At 44.7% G+C, this 27,229-nt stretch overlaps 1 protein-coding gene across 1 annotated transcript; it reads left to right on the top strand.

The window, feature by feature from the left end:
• Positions 1-3,759: 3,759 nt before the first annotated feature.
• LOC137826794 (beta-amyrin 24-hydroxylase) lies at positions 3,760-6,394 on the top strand. Its single transcript, XM_068632931.1, has 2 exons — positions 3,760-4,865; positions 5,469-6,394. The coding sequence occupies exons 1-2, from the start codon at positions 3,963-3,965 to the stop codon at positions 6,102-6,104; spliced, it is 1,539 nt and encodes a 512-aa protein (XP_068489032.1). The 5' UTR covers positions 3,760-3,962; the 3' UTR covers positions 6,105-6,394.
• Positions 6,395-27,229: the final 20,835 nt, after the last annotated feature.

Below are 27,229 nucleotides of genomic sequence, written 5' to 3'. Positions count from 1 at the left end.
AATTTGTATTTTAGAATGTATAACCTAAAATACAAAAAATGTATTTTAAATTATGCAATTCAAAATATATATTTCTAAATTGTGTAATTTATAATAAAAAATTAACATTTATTCACTCCAGAACATAAATTTTTGTATTTTAAAGTTTATATTTCAAATTATACATCTTATAATACAAATTTTGTACTACTACTTATATAATCAAAAATATAATACAAATCATATAATACATAATATAAATTTATATTTCAGTACAATTAAAATAAATATTTTTTAAAATTTTGGAAGTATAAAAATAGTTGAAGAAATTGCCTCAAATGCTGTGTAGAATATGTACCATACTCTACAGGACGATATATAACATTCCAAAAAAAAAACTATAATCGAGAGTCTCTTTTAATTGTGTATTAAATAGTTGGTAAGATTTTGTTCACACCCAAAAGTAAAATACTATATAAATAACGATCCATTATAATAATATAATAATACTTTAAATTAAAAAAATAAATTAAATGTAATTAAAGTATTAATTATAAAGTGAATGTTTTTTTATCGTGTATAGAGTTAAGATATCACCATTCTAAATAATTTAACAGAGTATCAAATAATCTATTCTGTACATTGTTTCTCACCATCACTTTTGCATTTAAAAAATTTACAACTGAAAACTATTAAATTGAAATTCAAGAGTCTTTAGTAGTGATGAATTAAAAACTTTATATTCTAGGAACTCAATATTCATGAATTAACTTTCCTTCCTACATTTATTATAGAAGGAAGTAATTTGTACGTATTATAAAAATTTTGGATTTTTTTTTAAACAAAATAAAATTAATTAAAGCGGGAGCATTTCAGAAATATCCCCACACATATTTAAAAAAAAAATACTGATTATTTGACCCCAATACACCAAATTATGTCTTTTATTTTAAAAAATGTCCCTATCACATTTTTTATATGAAAGTCAATCACCCGAGCTATATGCCGTTATGTGTGGGGATCCAAATTACAAAATCACCCGAGCTATATGCAGTTATGAAAGTCAATCACCCGAGCTATATGCAGTCATGATGATCATTTAGATTTGGATCCCTATCTAAATTACAAAATCCAATCCATAATGATCCAAATCCATATTAGTTTTAATCCATTTAAATGAATTTATCTTAAATCCAAATCCATATTTTTGGATTTTAAATCCAATCCATTTAATTGGATATGAATTAGATATGGATTGGATACATTTTTGGATTATCCAAATTGCATTTTGGGTTGGGTTTTGACTTGGCCTGATCCAAGTTGAACCTAAACAATCCAGGCGGATGTCGAGCAGAGCAAGCCTGAACCGATGTTGAGTCATTTGGGCCCGGGTCGTTATCGAGTATCCGGGCCCAAGCCGAAGTCGAGTCGTCCGGGCCGAGGCCGATTTCGAGCTGAGCGGGCCAAGGCCGATATTGCGTCGAGCGGGCCCGGGTCGACGTCGAGTCCAACAGGCCCGAGCTGATGTTGAGTCGAGCGAGCTCGGGCCTGGGCCGATCTCGAGCGGCCTTGGGCTGTTGTCACGGACCCAGACTAATGTTGAGCCGAGCGGGCTCGGGCCGATGCTGAGCAGAGCGGGCCCGGGCCGATGTCATTCCGAGTGGACACAGGCCGATGTCATTCCGAGTGGACACAAGGCGATGTTGAGTCGTACGGGCCCAGGCTGATGTCGAGTCGTAAGGGCCCGGACCGATCTCGAGTCGTTTGGGCCCGGGCTGATCTCGATTCGTTTGGGCCCGGGCTGATCTCGAGTCGTACGGGCCCAGACAGATCTCGAGTCATACTGGCCCAGATCGATGTCGAGTGGTACGGACCTGGCTGATGTAGAGTCGTACGGGCCCGGGCTGATGTCGAGTCGTACGGGTCCGGGCCGATGTCGAGTCGTACGGGCCTGGGCCGATCTCGAGTCGTACGGGCCCGTGTCGATGTCAAGTCGTACGGGCTCAGGTCGATGTTGAGTCGTACGGGCCCGGGCCGATGTCGAGTCGTACGGACCCAGGCCGATGTCGAACGGGCCCGGGCTGATCTCGAGTCGTACAGGCCCGAGCCGATGTTAAATCGTACGGGCCCGGGCCTATGTTAAGTCGTACGGGCTCAGGCCTATGTTAAGTCGTACGGGCCCATGCCTATGTTAAGTCGTACGGGCCCAGGCCGATGTCGAGTCGTACGGGCCCGGGTTGATGTTAAGTCGTACGGGCCCGGGCCGATGTTAAGGCGTACGAGCTTGGGCCGATGTTAAGTCGTACAGGCCCGGGCCGATGTCGAGTCGTACGGTGCCGGATTGATGTTGAGTCGTACGGGTCCTGACTGATGTCGAGTCGTACGACCCGGGTCGATGTCGAGTCGTACGACCCAGGTCGATGTCGAGTCGTACGGGCCCGGGCCGATGTTAAGTCGTACGGGCCCGTACCGATGTTGAGTCGTACGGGTCGGGGCTGATGTCGAGTTGTCTGGTCCCGAGCCTGATGTCTTGTCGTGTGGGCTCGGGCCAATGTCGAGTTGTCCAGGCCTGGGCCGATGTCTAGTCGTCCAGGCCGGGGATGATGTCGAGTCGTCCAGGGCCGAGTCGATGTTGAGTCGTTCGGGCTCGGGTCGATTTTGGGTCGTCTAGGCCCGAGCCGATGTCGATTCGTTCGAGACCAAGCTGATGTCGAGTGGTCCGGGCTTAGGATGTCGAGTGGTCCAGGCCCGGGTCTATGTTGAACCGAGTTGGTTCGCGTTGATCCGCGTCCATGTTGAGTCGGATTAGGCCCAGTTCAAGCTAAGTTAGTTTGTGTTCATATGAAAAATGGATTTAATGTATTTGACAAAGTGGATTTAATCTAATTAAGAAAGTGGATTTAATCCACTTTAAATGAATTTAAGAAAAATTCAAATAAATTTGATCTAGTTAAAATGGATATGGATTTTAAATCCAATCTATTTATTTGGATTTGGATTAGATTTAGATTGGATTTTAAAAATCCAATCCATGATCACCCTTAGCCGTTACTCATCTATAGTTGGGCATTTACAAGTGTTAATGTATTGACAACTATTTACTAAATTATAATTGAAAAGGAAAAATAATATTTTAATGAAATAAAAAAAATAATATTTGTTTTACACTCTTTTCTTTTCATTTTTATTTTACAACCTCTTTTAATAATAAAATAATAATATTATTGGTTGTGAAATTTTAGTATAAATTCACAAAAGTAACATTATAATTTTGCTTTTGCTTTTGTTTGTTTTTCTTTTTTTTATTGTGTTTTTTTTATTGGTGTCTGTCTTGTTTATTTATGATAAAAAAAATCTTTAATAGTTTTTACTTTGTGTAGGTAGGTTTGTTAGTATTGTTTTTTAGATGTAGGTAGGTTTGTTAGTATTGTTTTTTAGATGTGTTCTTTGCTTGTGAATTAGTGTAGGTTTTAGCAAGTTAATTGGATCTTTCTTTTAAGTGAAGTTGTTAAGATGTATACGAGTTGAATTATCCGTTTATAGACTATTACATCCGTCCATTATATTTCAATATCAATCAAAGCCTATTGATTTTGAAGAATCTTTCTTGTACGTATAGCACAACGAAGCTTACTTATTTTGGTATCCCCATTAAATATTCAAGAATGTATATACTAATGAAACTTATTGAGGATCCCATACTCAATCATCTAAAAACCAAATATAAAAATAGATTTCCATAGATACAATATAATAGAGACCACGTGCAGCACAAAATATACGTGCAGCACAAAATATATAATAAATATATGACCACGAGGATCGCAAACAACACCGATTCTGCTCCTGGGGCTGCTTCTCTTATTAAGTGACAACATTATCTAATTCGTTCATGCACAACCATGCTCCTAGAAACTTTGTTTGTTGCTAGATAGTGAACCTCGAAAAACTTTGTTTGTTCCTAGAAACTAAACAGCACAACCATGCTAGACATCAAAGGTTACCTTGTTCTATTCTTCCTGTGGTTCATTTCCACAGTTTTTATTCGTTCAATCTTCAAAAGATCCCAGGGTATGAAACTCCCTCCTGGTCCTCCCATCTCAATACCCTTACTAGGGAACGCACCGTATCTCCGTGCGGTGCTTCACCAAGCACTGTACAAACTCTCCCTACGATATGGTCCCTTGATCCATATCACCATCGGCTCCAAAAACGTCGTTGTAGCTTCCTCCCCGGAGACAGCCAAACAGATCCTTAAAACCTCCGAAGAGGCCTTCTGCAACCGCCCCTTAATGATTGCGAGCGAGAGTTTAACCTACGGCGCCGCTGACTACTTCTTCATTCCGTACGGGACCTACTGGCGCTTCCTGAAGAAGCTCTGCATGACGGAGCTTCTCAGCGGGAGGACTCTGGAGCATTTTGTTGGCATTCGGGAGAGCGAGGTGGAAGCGTTTTTGAAGCGGATGTTGGAGATTTCGGAGACGGGGAAGGAGGTGGTGATGAGGCAAGAACTCATAACGCACACCAATAATATTATCACGAGGATGATCATGGGGAAGAAGAGCAATGATGCGAATGATTTTGTGGCGCAGTTGAGGATGTTGGTGAGGGAGGTAGCGGAGTTACTGGGGGCTTTCAACTTGGGAGACATCATAGGGTTTGCGAGGCCTTTAGATCTGCAGGGGTTTGGGAAGAAGAACATGGAAACGCACCAGAAGGTGGATACGATGTTGGAGATGGTGCTGAAGGAGCACGAAAAGGCGAGGGCCAAAGCGGCTGCTGACAGTGATCGGAAGAAGGATCTCTTCGACATTCTCTTGAACCTAATTGAAGCTGATGGTACTGACAATAAACTCACAAGGCAAAGTGCCAAAGCCTTTGCTCTGGTACGTACACATTTTTCGTTTTCTCCCAACGTCGCTCACTGTCACATCCTTCCAATTTAACAAGGACCATTATGACTACAAACATATTGAGGAAAGTGTGCTAATTTCCCTAAAATTAGAGTTATTTTTTGCCAAAATTACTAATTTAGGAAAGACGTTTCTAAACACGAATTAAGTCTAATAAATTTGAACTGATTTAGGAAAGTGGTGACATGTGAGACAATTTTTCTAAACATGACTTAAATGCTGTCGTGTCACACTTTTAATTCGATTTTACTTCACTTTTAACATGTTAGAAATCGTTAACACATATTTTACTACAACTTTTTTATATTCATAATTCTTTTCAAAAAAATCCCATTTTAATGGAAAAAAGGGGAAAAATTGGCCCATTTTCGTAAAAACTCCAAATAATCTGTTTAAGAACTAAAAGAATCTAAAAGTAACATATAAAAGTTAAAATGAGATATAATAGTTGGGAAAACATCCTTAGTTATTAATCTTTACTCAAACCTGAACACAATATCAGAATGGTTGTTATTACTGTTTTATTTTAACTATGGAATTGATTCCTAAACCTGACATAGCTGAACGGTTGCACAGGACATGTTCATCGCGGGGACAAATGGCCCCGCTAGTGTTCTGGAATGGTCCCTTGCCGAGCTGGTGCGGAACCCGCATGTGTTGAAGAAGGCGAGAGAGGAGATAGACTCTGTGGTGGGAAAGGAGAGGGTGGTGAAGGAGTCAGACATTCCCAACCTCCCTTATCTGCAAGCAGTGGTGAAGGAAACTCTGAGAATGCACCCACCCACCCCAATATTCGCGCGAGAAGCCATGCGCACGTGCCAGGTCGACGGCTACGACATCCCTGCGCACTCCACCATTCTCATCAGCACGTGGGCCATTGGCAGAGACCCCAACTACTGGGACAACGCCCTGGAGTACAACCCAGATAGGTTCTTGGTCTCCGATGAAGTTGGAAAAGGCAAAATCGATGTGAGGGGACAGTATTACCAGCTTCTACCCTTCGGAAGCGGAAGAAGAAGCTGCCCCGGAGCCTCACTTGCGTTACTCGTAATGCAAGCCACGCTCGCCAGTTTGATCCAGTGCTTCGATTGGGTGGTAAATGATGGGAAGAGTCACGACATTGACATGACGGAGGAGGGAAGAGTCACGGTGTTTTTGAAGAAGCCGCTTACCTGCAAGCCTGTTCCGCGGTTCACTCCGTTCGCTGCATGAACTGTGTGGATGACTGCAACTCTGTTTTATTTAGTAATGATATTTATATGCTCCAAGTGGGTTTTGAATTGTTGTTGAAATGTTTCTCTGTTCTCCATTTCATTCTCTCTGTTTTTCCTGTGGTGTCGTTATGTGATGGGTGGCGCTTTGATCTAGTGTGTTCACTCTCATCACAGGTTGTGTGGGGGGTTTGTCGGAGTGTTCGGTAATTTAAAATGGATAATACAATGTCTCTATGACTTGCATTTATTTTTACTTCAGGAAAATTATTGGAGTATTTACTCGTGCAACACTCAATGACTCTCTTTTGTTTTGCCTTCATTTGGTTCTTGTAGTCACATGTGTTTTCTTCATTCACTTGTACAATTATTGGAGTATTTACTCGTGCAACACTCAATGACTTTTTTGTTTTACCTTCATTTGGTTCTTGTAGTCACATGTGTTTTCTTCATTCACTTGTACATCTGGACTTACAATCACCTTTTTGTCAATTAGATCAAACAACTTAAAAGCATTCGTCTTCTCATCATACCTAATAAATACATATGTCTTACTTTTGTCATTATTTTTTGTTCTTATTTAGTATGGTACATGCGCATAGGCCACACCATCAAACACTTTAAGGTGTGATACAATTTGTTTATGACCACTTCAGGCTTCTTGTATGCGGACATCGGTTTTGCACATACACAATACATTGCATTACTTTTGCCCAAAATTTCTTCGAGCTCTTCAACATTGATCAAACCATATCAAGTATCGTTCAATTTTTCCTTTTCCCAATATCATTTTGATGAGGTGAATATGGATTTATCAGGAAGTTTTTTTATACCTTTTTCCTTAAAGTAGTTTGTGAAAGCGATTGACATGTATTCTCCGCCTCTGTCTGATCATAAAGCCTTGATGCATAAATTGGTTGTCTTCACCATCACCTTGAATTTTTTGAACACCTTAAATCTATCTGATTTTTCTTTCAAAAAGTAGACCCAACTCTTCCTTGTGTAGTCGTCAATGAAAATAATGAAATACCTTTTCTCACTAAAAGACTTGGGAGTGATTGGGCCACATATGTCAGTATGAATCAGCTCAAGAGGTTTCCTTGCATGATATTCTGCCTTCTTTTAAAAATTTGTCCTTGCTTCACTAGTGCAAAATGAGGAAAAAAACGCTATTTATTTAGTGCGGTTTGGCGCTCATACGCATTCGTAAAAAAATCGGTGGCATTTTTGAAATTATGTTGATTTACAAATGCGGCTATCAGGGAAAGCCGCATTTGTAAATCAAGCGTATTGGTTTACAAATGTGGTTCTTGGTAAAGCCGCCTTTGTAAAGGTTTTTTACCCTAACATTTGAAACGCGCCACAGTTTACACACTTTCTTTCTCTTCAACGCCTTTCCTTTTCACTGTTGCTACTCCGTTCCAGGTCGCGTTTGCACTGTTCCTGCTACGTTCCCTCTATTCTTCTCATCTTCATTCACATTTGGTAAGTTCTTCGACCTCGTTTTGTGCTGCACCGAATGTATTAATTTTTTTCGTTTTTCTTCGCTTTGGTTTCTTACATAGTATTGTTACATTGACTTCGTGTGGGTTCTTGTTGGTTTTTTCTCTCCTTCGTAGCTTCATTGAGCGCCACCGGTTCTGCTGCCGCCGCCACCGCTTCTGCTCCTTCTTTACTCTTCACCAACGAAGGCTTCTCACACAAGGTTGGTGATTTTTTAAATTTTTTTGATTTTTTTAATGTTATGAATTTTTTTTATGTATTATAATTTGTATTTTTTAATTTATATTATTCAGTATTTATTATAATTAGTACTTATGTTATGTTAGTTGTTAGTTTTCAATAGAATTATCGTTGTTGTATTGAGTCCGAGGGTGTTCGACCCTCGGCAATAATACGTGCTGGTATTGAGTTCGGGGTGTTCGACCCTTGGCAAAAATGTTAGATAGAACCTTGATTTTGAATGACTATTGCAGAATATAATGGATCGAAATTGGATAAATTTTGTTCGTATAAGTGATGAGTGGTCCTGCCTGTTGACCAAAACGTTGGAGCTTGCCTCGTCAAACTTGGATCGACGTGTGCACCGCGTCAACCTCCGTCCTTCGCCACGATCCACCTCAAGAACCTGCAAAAGAACAGAGCGGCGCCGCTGCGGCCGATCGCACTCCAACGCCCAAGTCAGTGACTGAACCACCAAATACTAAGAGTAACACTCAAGAACTCTCAAGGAACCGTGAACCAGTTCTCTCTCAGTATACTCAGGAAACTCGCAAGCGTAAAGAAGACAATCTGAACGTGCGTACCTCAGAAGTTCGTTGGGAAACCCTTATATACCTGGACACTTTCTCTCTCCTGGCAGTTACACATTTGGACACGTGGCTCGCATCCAGCTGTACACGTGCCATCATCTGGAGCCTCCTTGACTTGGGCGCTACTTCTGACTCTCCTTTGGCTAAGTTACTTATGCCTGATACCACTTAGGGCATAGCTGTCCTGGAGTGCGATCTCTACTGGATTGGCGAGTTAGGGTGCCTTCGTACACACCTTCCCTGTGGTCTCGCCGGCCGCCTTCATGATCTGCACCACCTGTTCCACCGTTTATGCTCGAGTGAGCTGTCCCCCGACCTCATCCTCTGGCCAGCTGGGAAATGTCCATCTGCCTTCATCTCCGGCGATGTCCTTGTTTCGGCGATCTCTAATCACTTGGTCGCCTGGATTCATATCTGGCGACTTCATCTTCAACCCGGTGACCGCCGGTTCTGGTGCGTTGGAGATCGGACCACGCCAACTTGATAACTGGCGACTACACGAGTCCCCCGACTTCCTTCCCTTCTGCCAACCTGGCGTCCCCTCAACACGCCTATACAATAGCTTGATGCCACGTCATCACTTCCGACTACCAGGGCGGTACACAAGCCCCCCAGTCTTAAGCGAAGACTTGTCCAGCGAAAAGACTAAAGGAGTCACGTCAATACTGATCTACGTGGCGCTGGCGCAGAATTCCAAGCGGTTGTACTTTCTGCTTTCCTGACACTCCACCAAACACTCCTCCCATCGCTCGACACGTGGCTTCGTCAACGGTTACCTTCAATTGTCGTTTGCGCTTCCCAAACCCATTTCGAAAAACCCTTAAACCCATTTCTCTTCACTGTTCCATCACTTCTTCGTTTTCTCAGACACTTCAACTTTCTTCTGCAAAAGCTCTCGACACTTTTCAACCTCCTGAATCACCAATTTCCTTCATCACTCTTCCGATCATAAAAAGGTACTTCCTTTACTCCTTCTGCTGGTTTTTCCTGCGTTTTAACCGATTCGCATCATCCTTTAACTGTCTGGTGCATACGCTGTGGGCTGTTTTTCTATTTCTCCTTTCTCGTAACTTAGGGCTTCGTCTTCGTTACAACGAACCTTCGTTCGTTCGTTTTTCACCCTTCCTTCACGATCGAGCCAGCCTCTGCGAACCCTGATCACCTTTTCTTTTCTTTTTCCTTTGCAGCTTCCGCGATGGCTCGCTCAAAGATCACCCCAAATCCACCTCCCTCGTCACGAAACCCTTCATCTCAAGCACACAACCAACCGCGAGCACCTGGTGCTTCTTCTTCCCAGGCTGAGAGGCCTGCACCCTCCCGCTCTAACCTGGCTCAGGCTACTCCACCTGTCGCCGGAGGAGCCTCCGTTCCTTCCCCAGACTTCAAAAAACTATACCCATGGGCCACCCCGACCTTGCTGAAGGAAACTTCTTCAGTAAACTCTGTTGGGGCAGTTCTTCGTTTGAAGAAAGGGGACGAGCCTCACCTATCGTTCCACAAGGAGCACGACGAAAAGATGATGGTGCTACCTTGCCCCCCCGACATGCCAGTGTGCGCCGATGACAAAGGGAACAATGGCGGGTTGTTCTGCTTCGTCTACACCACTCTGTTCAAGAAGGTGAAACTTAGGTTTCCCTTCACTCGTTTTGAAAGGGAGCTTCTTACCGAGCTCGACATCGCCGCCGCCCAGCTCCATCCCAACAGCTGGGCGTTCGTGCGGGCGTTCCAGATAATGTGCGACCATCTGGGGTTGCCAGCGTCAGTGGACGTCTTTCTTTTCCTCTTCGAAGCCAAACACCCAGGAGATCGCCTGTGGGTGAGCCTTAATGGGATTGCTGGGAGGTCAATCCTCTCTATCTTCCAGCAATCTTACAAAGACTGGAAGGGCAAGTTTGTCCAAGTGCGCCCGAACGACAAGGACGCCTCACTGCTCGACGGTTTCCCCTTGTATTGGGTAAACAAGGGGAACAAAGAGTCCAAAGGCACCTTCAGGAGGCCAATGAGTCCTGATAGCATGGGTGCTTTGGACAAGGACCTATGCTTCTTCTGGAAGAGTGCGGCAGACGCCAACATTACTTTCCTCACTACTACACTCATCTCCTACGAGTTCTTCGAAGATCAACTCGAAGTTCGCATAGGTTAGAACTCACCTCAACGTCTAAGTCTTTACTTTGACATTATCTCTGTTAACTGTTTCTGGGCGTCTTGTGCGTTGTGCACAAGACTTTGGTTTTATTTTATGCACCACTGATCTGCTTTCTGCTGCATACTGACTTATGCGTTTATTTTTTTCTCTGAGCTGACCCATGCATCTTTGCATTATGCAGATCGTATGTTGGGCCAGGGCAAACTTGCTGAACTGAGGGCGCTCGCCCGAGCCCACGGGTTGGCATCGGGTTCCCAAACCGTGCCAAACTCAGTGGTGGAGATCGCCGCCGCACAGGGCAGGTCGCCACCCAAAGGCCCAACTCCTCCCGAGGCCCAGCCCGTCAATCAGCGCAAAAAGCTTATCCTCAGAAAACCAAAGAGGAAAGCCCTCCAAGTAGTCCATGAGGAAGAAGAAGACGAAGAGGTGACTGAAGATGGCCTCGTCACCAAGAGGAAGAGGGTGGCGCCTTCTTCACCATCTGCTCCACCCCCTCTTCCAACATCAACACCACCATCCACACCTGCTCCGCCTCCAACATTGCTTCCTCCACCAGCTCCCGCCTCGCCAGTCCAAGCGATTCCTTTGGCGTCTGCACCTCCTGTGGTTGAGGCCACCGAGCCTAACTTCATGGAGAACCCCCCGGGCGCCTCCACGCCTTATGTATCAGCTGGAGGGGGTCCTCCTTCAAATACCTCAACCGCAAACGCTGCACCAGTCAGGGATGAAGGTGCTCACCACTCTCCAATCCTTATTACTGAATCCCCGACGTCGCCACCACGCCAAGAAGCACCCAAAGAACAACCAACTCAAGAAGGTGGCGGCGAGAACCAACAACAAGCCCACCCGGTGCCTCCACAAGCGAACCTCTCTCTTGAGGTCAAGAGGATGTGGGAGCCCTTCTCAGCAAAACTGAAGATGATGGCGGAGGATTTCCCCTCCATCATATCTAAAGCTGTGGAGAGTTCCACCAGGAAGCTCCAGGATGACCTCTTCGCACTCCGAACTGAGAATAGCACCATAAGGATTGAGGCGGAGAGGTTATCCTGCAATCTTACACTCGCCGAGATCGAACACTCTCGAGTAGAAGATGCTATGAGCACCGAGCTCCGGGTGGCGCGCAAGGAGGCCACCGATCTACGCCATAAGGTGCAGCTCTTGGCTCAAGAGAAGATTGAGCTGGAGAGCAAGCTGGTACCTTATCGCGTCAAAGTGGCTGACCTGGAGACGTTGATCAAAGCTGACGCCGCCAAGGTAAAGAAGCTCGAACAAAGGTCAGCCGATCGGGAGGTCTTCCTGGGGAAGGTGGAAAAGGAAAGAGACGACACCATGGCCAAGCTCGCTGAAGCCAACGAAGAAAATGGGAAGATCGCCGCCGAACTGGCCCAGGTGCAGGCAGAATCCAAGAAGGTTGCTGAAGACCTTCTTCAAGCTCAGGAAACCATTGAAGAACTTAAGAAACAAGCTGAAGAGCTGAAGCAGCAGAACGAGGGGCTAAAGAAACAGATCGAAGAACTTGAGCTAAGCTCTGCCCAGATTCTTGCTGCTGGATTCGAGGCCGCCTGGGAACAGTTCGCCTGCCTGTATCCCGATTTAGATCTTACCATGGTGTCCCTCAACAACGAGGTGGTGGATGGGAAGGTTGTTCCCTCTGAAGATTGATTGGCTTCCCTCCATCCATTATTCCTTTGTCTTTCTCTTATACTTGTAATAAACTCTCTCTTTATTTGTACATGTACTCTGAACTGGTGTTTACTTTATTGCAAAGCTTCTGTACCTCTTCTTTTAACTTCTCTGTCTGCTTTGTCTTTCCTTGCACGATTTACTTCAAAGAAATTAACTTAGCAATTTCGTAAGCGCGATTATATACTTAACTGCTTCGAACCACCGACTTTCGAACAATAATCACTCTAACAACTTGTAACCCCAAGGTAATGAACCTTAGCGTAAAATCGCTCTTCAAATAACGAACTTCAACTCGACTTAATGGCTTAAGACACAGCTCACCCGATCTGCTTCATCAAAACGGGTCTTTGACTTTCTCGCCGTTGCTTGAATTTCTCCTGGTCGCCAAAGACTCTTGGCGATTCCAGCTTCCTCTTGCCTTCTCAACTTGGCCATTGTTCCTTTGTCTGGGGGTAGAGGCGCCTTTCGGATCCTTCTCTACCTCCCTGAGCTTCAGAAGAAGAGGCCGGGTGGCTAGGCGTTCTCTTCGAACCTACCTTAGCCGCCCTCCAAACTTCTTCCACCCTTTACACCATACCTGAACTCGTTCGGGACGAGAAGGATTTTATCTTGCCTGAACTCGCTCATCAGCGAGCAGGTCTTTAACTCGCCTGAACTCGCTCATCGGCGAGAAGGTCTTTATCTCGTGCCTTTACATTGCCCCAGGGGTTACATCTCCTCTCCCCCAGAAACACTGAGGACTTTTCGCTGGTGCCTCTACATTGCCCCAGGGGTTACATCTTCTCTCCCCCAGAAACACTGAGGACTTTTCACTGGTGCCTCTACATTGCCCCAGAGGCTACATCTTCTCTCCTCTGGAAGCACTGAGGACTTTTCACTGGTGCCTCTACATTGCCCCAGGGGTTACATCTTCCCTCCCCCAGAAACACTGAGGACTTTTCGCTCTTTCTCGCCTGCACTCGCTCGACGGCGAGGAGGTCTTTAACTCGCCTCAGAACGCGCGAGGGCGTTGAGGTCTTTTAACTGGTGCCTCCGATCGCCGAAAGACGATGAGGACTTTAACTTTAACTGATGCCGCCAATCGCCGAAAGACGATGGGGACTTAGAAACCTTCTAGAAAGCATGCAATATATCTTTAACTTGCCTTAAATCACATATAAGTGACAAGGTCTTTCTTCAAAACTTTCGGAAAACAACAAGCATGCAATCTAAAACAACTTTAAGCTTCGAAAACTCTTCTTTATTGGGTGGCCTCATTAAAAACCCTCCTTAGGGAAAAAAGAGTGTCCCCTTCAAACTGTTTTAACAGAAACATTGTAATATAACTTCGTGTTTGTCTTTACTTACAAAGTTCTCAACTGTAATATAACTTGAGGTGCGTGGCGTTCCAGGTGCGAGGAATCGCCCCTCCTTCCAATGTCTCTAAGCGGTAGGCGCCGTTCCCAAGCGCCTCGGTTATTCTGAACGGTCCCGTCCACTTGGGCGACAGCTTATTCTCCATCTCGTACTGGTGGGCTTTCCTCATCACCAGATTGCCTTCTCTGAACTGTCTCGGCATCACCTTCGAGTTATATCTTCGTTCAATCCTTCTCTTCACCGCCTCAGCTTTCAATCTCGCCTCTTCCCTGACCTCATCCAGCAAGTCCAGGTTCAACCTTCTCTCCTCATTCGAGTCTTCCTCCACAAAGTTCTGGAATCTCGACGAGCTCTCCTGGATCTCTACTGGAATCATTGTGTCGCACCCATAAACCAAGCTAAACGGGGTCTCGTGGGTTCCTGACTGCTCGGTGGTGTGGTACGCCCAAACTATACGGGGTACCTCCTCAGCCGAACTTCCTTTGGCTTTCTCTAGCCTCCTCTTCAACCCTCTCAGCAGCACCCGATTGGCTGACTCTACTTGGCCATTCGTCTGAGGGTGCTCGACGGATGCGAACACTTGTTGAATTCCCACCCCTTCGCACAGCTTCTTCAACAGGTGACTTGCAAACTGAGTCCCATTGTCCGACACCAGGCGCTTGGGCACACCAAATCGGCACACAATGTTCTTCCACACGAAACCCTCAATCTTGTGTGCGGTGATCTGGGCCACTGGTTCTGCTTCGATCCACTTGGTGAAATATTCAATCGCCACCACCAAGTACTTCATCTGCCTGATCGCCAGGGGAAACGGTCCCAGGATGTCGATTCCACATGTATGAAACGGCCAAGGACTGTAAATCGACTTCAACTCCTCGGGAGGCGCCTTGTGCCAATCGGCGTGCTGTTGTTTATTGTTTGCAGCACTGCGCATACCTCTTGCAATCTTCTCTCATTGTTGGCCAGTAGTAACCGGCACGGAGAGTCCTTGCGGCCAGAGCTCGACCCCCGACGTGGCTTCCGCATATCCCTTCATGGAGCTCTGCCATAATTCTTGTACATTTTTCCCCGTGCACACATTCCAGGAGTGGGTGAGTGAACCCAAACCTGTACAGCTCGCCATCAATCATTGTGAACTTGCTAGAATTCTTTTTTACCTTCCTAGCCTCCGTCGGATCCAGCGGGAGAAGGCCATCCGCCAGGCATCGCTTGTACTGTGTTACCCAGGTGTCTGGCTCATGCGTAGCGCAGACCTGCGTAGGCACCCTCTCCCCCCGACATGCTCTTATTCTCGGCGATCTCAAGGTCTCTTGAGTCAGGGATCTGTGACTCCTCGCCGCTTTCTCCGTCGACTTGCTTATCTGAAGGACCAGGTGATCTGCTACAAATGCTCTCGGCGTCTTCAGAGTTTCTTGAATCACCGTCCTCTGCCTACCCCCCTTGCCTGAACTGGCGAGCTTAGCTAGCAAGTCAGCTCGGGCATTCTGCTCTCTGGGCACATGCACTACTTCAAAGGAGGCAAAGGAACTCTTCAATTCCTGTACATACTCCAGGTAAGCCGCCATTTGTGGATCTTTAGCCTGGAACTCGCCTGTTACTTGCCCCGTGACTAGCAGCGAGTCACTCTTGGCCATCAACACCCTGGCTCCCATCTCTTTAGCCAGCAAGATCCCGACGATCAGCGCCTCATACTCTGCTTGATTATTGCTGGCCTTGAAGGCAAACCTCAAGGATTGTTCGATCAGCACGCCGTTGGGTCCCTCCAAGATGACTCCAGCACCGCTACCCTGCTGGTTTGATGATCCGTCCACCGAAAGCACCCAACGGAAATCATCCCCCTCAACACGTGCTGCTTCAGACGAGAGCTCGACCACGAAATCTGCGAAGATCTGCCCCTTGATCGGGCCTCGGGGCTCATACTTAATATCAAACTCCGACAGCTCCACTGCCCACTTCACCATCCTCCCAGCAACGTCAGGCTTCTTCAAGACCTTCTGGATGGGCAGGTCGGTCATCACCAGTATCGTGAAGCTATGAAAATAGTGGCGCAACCTCCTCGCCGAAAACACCACAGCCAGCGCAGCCTTCTCCAGGGCCTGATATCTCGTTTCGGGGCCCTGCAGCACCTTACTAACAAAATAAATAGGCTTTTGAGCCTGATCTTGGTCCTGGGCGAGCACCGCACTCACCGCCCTCTCAGTTACAGCAAAATACAACCTGAGAGGGGTTCCCACCAGCGGTTTGCACAAAACCGGCGGGCTCGCCAGGTACTCCTTCAGCTTGACGAAGGCTTCTTCACATTCCTTCGTCCAGGCAAACTTGTTATTCCGCCTTAAGCACTGAAAATAGGGATGGCCCTTCTCTCCGCTAGCTGACACGAAGCGAGACAGGGCGGCCATCCGACCTGTAAGCTGTTGTACTTCCTTCACAGTGGCCGGGCTCCTCATCGCCAAGATGGCGGCACACTTATCAGGGTTGGCTTCTATTCCTCTCTCAGTTAAGAGGAAGCCCAAGAACTTCCCAGCCTCCACGCCAAAGATGCACTTCTCCGGATTCAGCTTCAACCTAAACTTGGCGATCGTAGTAAACAACTCCTCCAAGTCCGCAACGTGCTTGCTTTTCTCTGGCGAGGTCACGACCATGTCATCCACGTACGCTTGCACATTCATTCCCAACATCGGTGCAAGTACTCGATCCATCAACCTCTGGTATGTGGCCCCCGCATTCTTCAGCCCAAAAGGCATCACCTTGTAGCAGTAGCACGATCTCTCGGTCATGAAGGCAGTCTTCTCTTCATCCATGGGGTACATCTTTATCTGGTTGTACCCCGAGAAGGCATCCAGAAAGCTCAGCAACTTACACCCTGCAGCACTGTCCACCAGGGCATCTATGCTTCGTAAAGGATATGAGTCCTTTGGACAAGCCTTATTCAGATCAGTGAAATCGACGCACATGCACCATTTCCCATTACTCTTCTTCACCAGCACGACATTGGCCAGCCAATCAGGGTACTGCACCTCCCTGATGTGGCCTGCAGCAAGGAGTTTCTGCGTTTCGTCCCTGATCGCCTGCCTCCTCTCCTCGTTGAACTTCCTTCTTCTCTGCCGCACTGGTCTCACCAAGTTGTCCATCGCCAAATGATGGCACAAGAAGTCGGGATCGATCCCGGGCATGTCCGAAGCGGACCATGCAAATGCATCCAGATGCCGTTCTATCACCTTGGCGATCTGGTCCTGGAGCTCGACCTCTAGGGATCTTCCCAGCTTGAAGATCTTTCCCCCGATCTCTCTCTCGAGCCACTACTCGACGGGTTTTGGCCTGGTTTCTCTGGCGATCACCGCCCTGGCGATTCCCAGCTCCCTCGCTTCCTCAGGGCGATTCCTTGCCTCCTCTTCTTCCAGACCGGCGTTCCCCTCCCCCAGCTCAGCATCCACCATCACCACATCTCTTCCGGCGGTCTCTTCTATTACCGTCGATCTGGGCTTCACACCAGGAGGCGGGGTGGTTGTTACATAACTCACAGACCTTTTGTTTTTCAGGCTATTCTCATAGCACTTCTTCGCTTCTTTCTGGTCGGATTTGATGGTGATCACCACCCCCTCCATAGACGGCAACTTCACCTTCATGTGCCGGGTCGACGGTATAGCGCCTATTCTGTTGAGCGTGGGTCTTCCCAGCAGAATGTTGTATGCTGAAGGGGCGTTTACGACAAGGTATTTGATTTTCTCTGTTCTCGAACCCGCCTCATCTGTAAACGTGGTCCTCAACTCTATGTACCCCCTGACCTCTACCTGGTCACCAGCAAAACCATACAAACACCCTCCATAGGGCCTCAGCTGGTCAAGGGGTAGCTCCAACTGCGTGAAAGTCGGCCAGAACATCACGTCTGCCGAGCTTCCTTGGTCCACCAGAACCCTGTGGACCTTTCTTCCTGCTGTGATCAGCGAGATGACTATGGGGTCGTTGTCATGAGGCACGATGTCCCGAAGATCTTGCTTTGTGAACGTAATGTCCACATCCGGCGAGTGGTCTTCAAACATATCCACCGTCATCACAGACCTGGCATACTTCTTCCTCTGTGAAGCGGTGCATCCACCACCCGAGAAACCTCCTGCGATGGTGTGGATTTCCCCGTGCGTAGGCATCTCGTGCTGCTGAGCCTCTCCACCTGCTGGTTGGGAGCTCGACGCACCCGCCGTCCTTCTATCCAGCAAATAGTCATTTAGGAACCCGCTCTTAACCAGATCGTCGAGCTGGTATCCTAAAGCCAAACACGAATCCACGGTGTGGCCAAAGCCCTGGTGAAACTCACACCAGGCGTCTGGCTTTGGTCCCAACACCTTGTCGCCCACCTTCTCGGGCGCTTTCAACCTAGCTGATATATTGGGAATGGCGATCAGGTCCGCCAATCCCATGACAAACTTGTGCTTAGGCGGGCGATTGTACTCCCGGCGTGCTGGTTGCGGGCGTCCCTGGCCCCTGCCCTTGTTCTTCCTTGGATCATAAGGATGGCGAGTCCTCTGATCCCTCCTGGCCGCCGCTGTCTCCAGCACCCTCTGTGGCTGGATTCTGGTCTGGGCGCGTGGCCTGGCGGGAGCCACGCTTCCCCTCTTCTCGGCGACCTCGCTCTCATCGGCGATGTGGGCTACCGCAAGTCGCCTGACCTCAGCAAACGTGGCAGGGTGAGCCCTGATCAATGCCTCGCAGAATGGTCCCGGCAGCACGCCCTTCTTGAATGCGTAGACCAGCATCTCTTCATCTTTGGCTGGCGATCGGACCATCTGCGCCCCAAAACGATTCAGGTAGTCCCTGAGGGACTCTCCCTGATACTGCCTTATATCGAACAAATCATAAGACACCCTGGGCGGTGCCTTGTTCACGATGTACTGCTCGACGAAGATTTTCGAAAACTGTTGGAAGTTGGTTATGTGACCTGTAGGTAGGCTCACAAACCATTCCAGCGCCGTTCCCTGGAGTGTGCTCACAAACATCTTGCAGTACACAGCGTCTGACCCTCCTGACAGCATCATCTACGTATGGAACGTGGTGAGATGAGCTTCAGGATCCTCCACGCCGGTGAAAACAGCCTTCACAGGTACCACACTCGCAGGGATGGGCGTGTCGGTAATCGCCTGAGCGAAAGGCATAGGAAAAACACGAGGCGGCGTTGACGGCGCGACCTCTTCAGCGACTGGGCGCCCTCGCTGCTCCTGAAGAGCTTGACGCAATTCTTCAGTTACTTTGCTAACTCATCATTCCTGGCCCGAGAGGCGACCAGGTCCTCATGCATTCTCGCCTGCTCTATACGCGAGGCTTCCACATTCGCCTGCAACGAACGCATGATCTCCACCATCTGCGCCATGGTCATGGCGCCTTCAGCAGCAACAGGTGCAACTGGACTTGAACGGTTGCTTCTCATTTTTCTCATGAAAACTTGACAAATCACAGAGAGCAATGAACAACACCTCCTTCAGCGACGATCGATTCAACGATCAATCGGTAAGAGCTTCGCGAAACTTCGAAAGAAACCTCAAGAACACAGAGAACCTCCACAGAAACTCGTAACTCCACCAGAAACCAACGCTCCTTCCACGAAAAACCAAAACGAGCCAAAGAACTCAGATCTCACCGATCAAAATCCGTGCAAGCAGCAAGAACCTTCACCTCACCGAACAAAAATCCAAACGAACGGTGGAAAACGCGAAATTACCGAACAAAACCTAGATGAACAGCGGACAATGGTTGCACCAGCACACAACCACACAGAAAACTGCAAAAACCTCCAAGAACTCGTGCTGTGGATGGGAACAGGTTTTACACGGCCCCACGGTGGGCGCCTGATGGTCCTGCCTGTTGACCAAAACATTGGAGCTTGCCTCGTCAAACTTGGATCGACGTGTGCACCGCGTCAACCTCCGTCCTTCGCCACGATCCACCTCAAGAACCTACAAAAGAACAGAGCGGCGCCGCTGCGGCCGATCGCACTCCAACGCCCAAGTCAGTGACTGAACCACCAAATTCTAAGAGTAACACTCAAGAACTCTCAAGGAACCGTGAACCAGTTCTCTCTCAGTATACTCAGGAAACTCGCAAGCGTAAAGAAGACAATCTGAACGTGCGTACCTCAGAAGTTCGTTGGGAAACCCTTATATACCTAGACACTTTCTCTCTCCTGGCAGTTACACATCTGGACACGTGGCTCACATCCAGCTGTACACGTGCCATCATCTGGAGCCTCCTTGACTTGGGCGCTACTTCTGACTCTCCTTTGGCTAAGTTACTTATGCCTGATACCACTCAGGGCATAACTGTCCTGGAATGCGATCTCTACTGGATTGGCGAGTTAGGGTGCCTTCGTACACCCCTTCCCTGTGGTCTCGCCGGCCGCCTTCATGATCTGCACCACCTGTTCCACCGTTTATGCTCGAGTGAGCTGTCCCCCGACCTCATCCTCTGGCCAGCTGGGAAATGTCCATCTGCCTTCATCTCCGGCGATGTCCTTGTTTCGGCGATCTCTAATCACTTGGTCGCCTGGATTCATATCTGGCGACTTCATCTTCAACCCGGTGACCGCCGGTTCTGGTGCGCTGGAGATCGGAGCACGCCAACTTGATAACTGGCGACTACACGAGTCCCCCGACTTCCTTCCCTTCTGCCAACCTGGCGTCCCCCCAACACGCCTATACAATAGCTTGATGCCACATCATCACTTCCGACTACCAGGGCGGTACAATGAGTACGAAAGAGGAGTAGAAGAATTTACACAATTTGCACAACGTAACGCGATTAATAGTGGTCATGATGGAGCAAAGATCAGGTGTCCGTGCGTTAACTGTTTGAATGGAAAGATATTGGATACTAATTTAATGAGGGAGCACCTGTTATGTGATGGGTTTCTTCGATCGTATACAACTTGGACATGGCATGGTGAATTATTAAATTTACCACGTGTTTCCGTAACTGAAGAATATGTGGGGTCCACCATGGATGAAGCAGTACACGATGATGTAGAAGATGATCGATTGGAGGACATGATTCGTGATGTAGGAGCTGAGTCTTTTGCAAAAGTGCATGGATATGGAAGTATGTCAAGCGATGCAGAGACTCCATTGTATCCTGGATCAACTAACTTCACACGGTTGTCGGCGGTGTTAAGATTGATGAATTTGAAGGCAATAAATGGATGAACTGATAAAAGCTTCACAAAATTGCTTCAGTTGTTGAAGGATGTGCTTCCAGAGGGAAATACTCTACCTAATCGTAATTATGAGGCTAAAAAGATTCTTTGTCCAATGGGTATGGAGTATAAAAAGATACATCCATGTTCTAATGATTGTATATTATACCGCAAAGAATTTCAATTGTTGAAAAGTTGTCCGAGGTGTGGGTTATCACGTTATAAGTTGAAATAAAAAGATGATGATACTATTGAAGATATAGAAAAGAATGGACCCCCAATGAAGGTTATGTGGTATCTTCCCATCATTCCAAGGATGAAGCGTTTGTTTGCAAACCCAAACGATGCTAAGAATCTTAGATGGCATGTAGATGAGAGGAAATGTGATGGCATGTACCGACATTTAGCTGATTCTATTCAGTGGAAGAAATTTGATGATGAGTTTCCAGAGTTTGGTAAAGAATCAAGAAATATCCGACTTGGTTTAGCTACAGACGAAATGAATCCATTTGGTAATATGAGTACAAATCACAGTTCATGGCCTGTATTACTAGTTATTTACAACTTACCTCCTGGATTGTGCATGAAGCGAAAATACATGATGTTGTCTATGATGATATTCGGTCCGAAACAGCCAGGGAATGATATTAATGTTTATCTAAGTCCCCTAATTGAAGATTTGAAGTTAATGTGGGACCAGGGTGTTGAAGTATTTGACGGATTTGCTAATGAAACTTTCAAGCTTCATGCCATGTTATTTTGCACCATCAATGACTTTCCCGCATATGGTAACTTATCAGGCTATTGTGTTAAGGGTCATAAAGCATGTCCAATATGCGAAAAAGACACTGCTTCTCAACAATTGAAACATGGAAGGAAAACAATATATCTTCGGCATCAGAGGTTTCTTAGAAGTCATCATCCTTACTGGAGGTTGAAAAAAGCCTTTAATGGACACCAAGAGGCCAGTGGTCCACCAACTCCATTAACCGGTGTTGAGGTTTACGAGAAGGTAAATAACATAGACCACACCTTCGGTAAGTAAACAAAAAGTCATCTGTGACAAACATTTGGAAGAAGAAATCAATCTTCTTTGATCTTCCGTACTGGTCGAGGTTAGAAGTCAGACATTGTATAGATGTAATGCATGTTGAGAAGAATGTCTGTGATAGCTTAATTGGTACACTTCTTAACATTAACGGGAAGACGAAGGATGGTCTAAATGCTCGTTTAGATTTGATTGAGATGAACATACGCGGCGAGTTGGCACCCATAAAAATGGGTAAGTGTACATATTTGCCCCCAGCCTGTTACACAATGTCAAAAGATGAAAAAATTAGTTTTTGTTAATGTTTAAAGGGTGTGAAAGTTCCACAAGGACATTCCCCAAATGTGAAGAGCCTAGTGTCAATGCAAGATTTGAAGTTAATTGGGTTGAAGTCTCATGATTGTCACATCTTGATGCAACAGTTGTTGCCGGTAGCTATCTGTGGGATCTTACCAAAAAATGTTAGACATACCATAACCCGTTTGTGCTCATTCTTCTCTTTCATTTGTTTGAAAGTCATTGATCCATCAAAACTATATGAACTTCAACATGAAATTGGTGTTATCTTGTGTGAATTGGAGATGTTTTTTCCTCTGTCTTTTTTTGACATCATGGTTCATCTAGTGGTGCATCTGGTAAGAGAGGTTAGATTGTGTGGACCAGTGTACTTAAGATGGATGTATCCTGTTGAGCGGTCTATGAAAATTTTGAAAGGTTATGTGAAAAATCATTATCGTCCAGAGGCTTCAATGATTGAAAGGTACACAGCTGAAGAAAGTATTGAATTTTTTTCAGAGTACATGACAAAAGCAAATCCAATAGGTGTTCCAGCTAATTCATGGCACCACAGGCGTTCTACAAGTAAATGTTTACGTGGTGTGAATATTGTAAGCAAATCTCAATCAGAAGTCTTGCAAGCACATTTGTACATATTGAATAATACAGATGAAGTTATACCTTACATAGAAGCTCATAAAGTCATTGTGAAGGCAAATAACCCAAGACAAGCAGAGAAATGGGTCTTGATGGAACATAATAGAACTTTCATGCCTTGGTTTAAAGACGAGGTGTTCAAGGATTCAACTGCATCAGAGACCTTGACCTGGTTGGCTGCTGGATTGAAGTTTGATGTCATCTCATGTACAGCGTACGAAGTGAATAATTGTATATTTTACATGAAGTCCATGGATGAAAAGAGTACAGTTCAAAATTCTGGTGTTACTCTTGAAGTCGAGTCAACGCAGTTTTCGACTTCGAAAGATACAAATCCAATACTTAGATCAATGGCATACTATGGGTTTATAGAAGAGATATGGGAGGTTGACTGCACTAAGTTTTCCGTTCCAGTTTTCAAGTGTAAATGGGTTGACAATAAAAGTGGGGTTAAAATTGATGATTCAGGATTCACACTAGTGGACTTTCGAAAGACAGGGTATCGAGATGAGCCATTTATAATGGTTCAACAAGCATCTCAAGTTTTCTATGTGAAAGATCCTACGTCAGATCATTGGTATGTCGTTTTACACGGGAAAAACAAGGGGAGGCCATAGATGATATTGAAAATGGTGACCCCCGTTCATTCACACCAATGATAATTAATAAAGATAACGATGTACTTGATGATGTACATGCAACCCGTAAAGACCACAATGAAGGAATTTACATATGAACTTTCAACCCACATGCAACTTGTAAATAAGCATTTAGATTTAGAATTTTATGTATTATTTTTATATGATTTTAATTCGATGCAGATTAACTAATGTTTGTTACCTAATTTTTTTAACAAAGATATGGATGACGATCAGACCCCACTCAGACCTCGATCCGGACGAGGCAGTAGAGGACCTACTAGATTGAAGCGTTTCGCATTGAGACGTGCTGCTGGTGAGAAGACACGTGTTGACATTGACGTCAACACTGGAGTGGCTTTTGGTCCTAAAGCAGATGAGTTTATGAGCTATCTTGGAGTTGTTTCTCGTGAGAGGCTCTCCATTCTGATTAATTCATGGGATGAGGTGTCAGAGGTCGACCGGAACATGATCTAGGAGGATGTTCTGGTGAGCTTTACATTTTGATATAATGCTTTTGAATATTCATTGATTAATTTTAATTTGCTGATGTTATTTTGCAGGCAAACTTTGAAATTCCTGATGTGGAACCGCTTCGATCAAAGATTATATCCAATATCGGACTTCAATTTCGTACCTTTAAGTCAAGACTGACTTCGAGATACGTTTTTGGCGACCTTAAAGACGAAAATCCATGTTTAAAGTACAAACATATTGATGAAGAGACATGGCATCTTTTTAAAGAAAGTCGTCAAAATGATGAATGGATGGTAAGTGAAGTAACTTAACTTTTTTGTTTGTATAACATTAATAAGTTTATCTTATTTACTTCACTTTGTTTATTTCAATTATGACAGGATCGTCGGAAGAAAGCTCAAGAGATAGCTTTGAAGAATGTTACCCCGCACGTTATGTCTCGTTCGGGGTATCGAAAACTTGAGCAAGCACTGATGGTGGAAAATGAGCAATCTAAACAGAGGACGTTGTCTGAGAATGTGGAAACAGGGGTCACTTCTCCTCCATCACCACCTTTTCGCCATGTAAAATGGAAGAGGGCCCGAATTAAAAAGTTGGGTACACCAAGTTCTGAGCAATCCGGGGTTATCATCGAAAAAATTGTGAGCTATTTTTGTTATTTTCATTTATTTTAAAGCATTAATTATATTAATGCTTTAAAATATGATTTTTGTCTACTCTTGCAGGATTCCTTGGAATCCGACGGTAAATTTGTTGTTGAAGGTCGTCACGATATCCTGGTTGAAGCAATTGGACGACCTGAACACTGTGGTCGTGTTCGTGCAGCTGGACAAGGGGTTGAAATTAAACTATATTTTTGAGTTTCAGAACAACAGTCATCTTCCTCCTCAAAGAGAACAAAACTCAATTGGAGACTAAGATACGTGAAGAATTAATGGAGGAGATGAGAAAGGAGACTGATTTGATGTGGCTAGAGATGAAAAAGGAGAATGATCGAATGCGACAAGAGTTTCTATCGCAACAACTTTGTGCTGAGCCGATTGAACCCCTTGTTAGTCCCACTCCCAAGAGCACAAAGGGGAGTTGTGCGGCTCCTCCAACATCAGGAGATGATATTAATGGGCAGACGAAGGATTGTGAGCTACTGGTAGTGGGCGACAAACTTCCTCGGGTGGTGGCCCTTGGAAAAGTCTATCAAGACGCCACCACCTTACATAACGTTCCTCTCTCCCCTGATGTGGCGAAGGTAACAGTTGAAAAAGTACGATTTTCTGATGCTCGTGTTCCACTACCTTCAGATGAGGTAACCACTGTGGCTGATGCATTTCATACATTCGTTGCCTGACCCAGAGACCTCATTCGATTTATGCCCGAACCTCATGTAATAATTTCATTTCATTATATTATTTTTTATTTATATTTATATATTACATATAATTTAATACAAATGTTCTTTATCTTGTAGAAACCTTTTCAGCCACCAAGTCTGGAGAAGAAGCGTGAGGTTCCAATTGACAATCCTATAGCTTCATTTGGTCTCATTGCTAGTCAGATTGGTAATGAACCTTTTCCAGTTCCGTGGGATGATACATTTTTTCAAATAAACACTGAACTGCCACTGATGATGTACAACACAGATTTATTATAATTTATATATGGGAATCAGGAGCTCAATATAACTATAATTCAATTTTTTATGATGTAAGTATTTTTACCTATTATTCAATTTACTTTATGTTAAATTATTATTGATTATGCTTTAACTAAAAACTTGTAGGTTTTTGCATAGAGTCTGTATCACTGAGGGGAAGGAAAATATGTATGGATTCTTAGATCCTGCATATACTAATCCCGTTGGACCAAGGTCATCTGAGACTCAAGCATACATCACTAAGACCCTGGAAAAAGAGGGAAAACAAATTTATTTATGCCCTTATATTAATGAGTAAGTTTAATTATATGTCATCAATTATTACTATTTCATGTTTTAAATATTTACTAACTCTTTTCATGGATGATATAGGCATCATTGACAGTTACTTGTCTTATCAATGGTTGATAAGACTGCTATGTGGTTATGTTCCCTACACAAGAAGATTCCCACAAAATTTAAGGATATCATTGATACATAAGTACATTATAAATTTAACTTTGTATATGTTACTAATTAACCATCTACTAACGAGGTTTTTTGTATTAACCAGTTCATGGCGTGGATATAACATCCTAAAAGGTCGATTCAGTTCAAATAATTTGAACTACATAAGAATAAAGGTTTGTAATTTTTTTTCTTTCTCTATTATCATTGTTTATCAATATACTAACATATTACTTTTTATTGAATTATAGTGTAATAAACAACCAGGAAGCTATGAGTGTGGCTATTACATTATGCAATGGATGATTACCATTATAAGACTAGGTGTTAAAACTGGTTGGAAAGAGGTAATAACATGATATGTTAAATCATTTTTATAATTCTTGAACATATATATATATATCTAAAAACTAATTTATGTCAACTATATTTTGCAATGCAGTTATTCACGAATGAAACACCAATGAATTCGGAAGGCATTTCATATGTTAGAAATTCTTGGTCCACATATTTCATAAATTTGTATAACTCTAGCATAGTTAATCAATAGTGTAGGTTTTATTATGTAATTTGATTACTTGTAAATGTACATTTTGATTCTCTCAATTTATCTCTATATTTCTGTATTTGTCTGGTTGGGTTTGATCATTATGCAGGTTAATTTATATGGTTTAAGGACAATATAAAATTGCACTTAAAAAAAAAACACTATTTACAAATGCGGTTATTTACCAAAGCCGCATTTGTAAATCAAAAAACAAGATTTACAAATGCGGCTTTGGTAAAAGCCGCATTTGTAAATGTGATTTACGAATGCGGCTATGCATTCGTAAATCTTAAACCCCTAAAACCCTCAGCTCATTCAGAAGAATATACAAATGCGGCTATTTGAAATAACCGCATTCGTAAATCGCATTTACAAATGCGGCTCTATAGCCGCATTTGTATCTCTCTGATTTACAAATACGTGCTGATCAAATGCGACTCTATAGCCGCATTTGTAAATGTAAAATAGCCGCATTTGATTAGCATTTATGCGCTAGTGCTTGCTTACCAAAAACACAATCTTCAAAAAAATTCTTGATGTAGTCCATGTTTGGTAACGCATGGACCCTTTTCTTGTTTTCTAACTCTTTTATCCCATTGTAATGTAAGTGTTCAAATCATAAATGCCATAACCATGCTTTGTCGTACATGTTGACTTGCAAGGACCTCTCTTGTATATTCTTTAAGTTGAGTTTGAACATTTGATTTT

This window comes from Phaseolus vulgaris, chromosome 8 (genome assembly GCF_000499845.2).
Source record: "Phaseolus vulgaris cultivar G19833 chromosome 8, P. vulgaris v2.0, whole genome shotgun sequence".
NCBI classification, from domain to species: Eukaryota; Viridiplantae; Streptophyta; class Magnoliopsida; order Fabales; family Fabaceae; genus Phaseolus; species Phaseolus vulgaris.
This window is presented reverse-complemented; position numbering and strand designations above follow the sequence as displayed.

Coding starts and splice junctions, on each gene's coding strand:
- LOC137826794 (XM_068632931.1), top strand. CDS start 3,963: ATGCTAGACATCAAAGGTTACCTTGTTCTATTCTTCCTGTGGTTCATT. Junction 4,866..5,468: donor GTGCCAAAGCCTTTGCTCTG/GTACGTACACAT, acceptor ACGGTTGCACAG/GACATGTTCATCGCGGGGAC.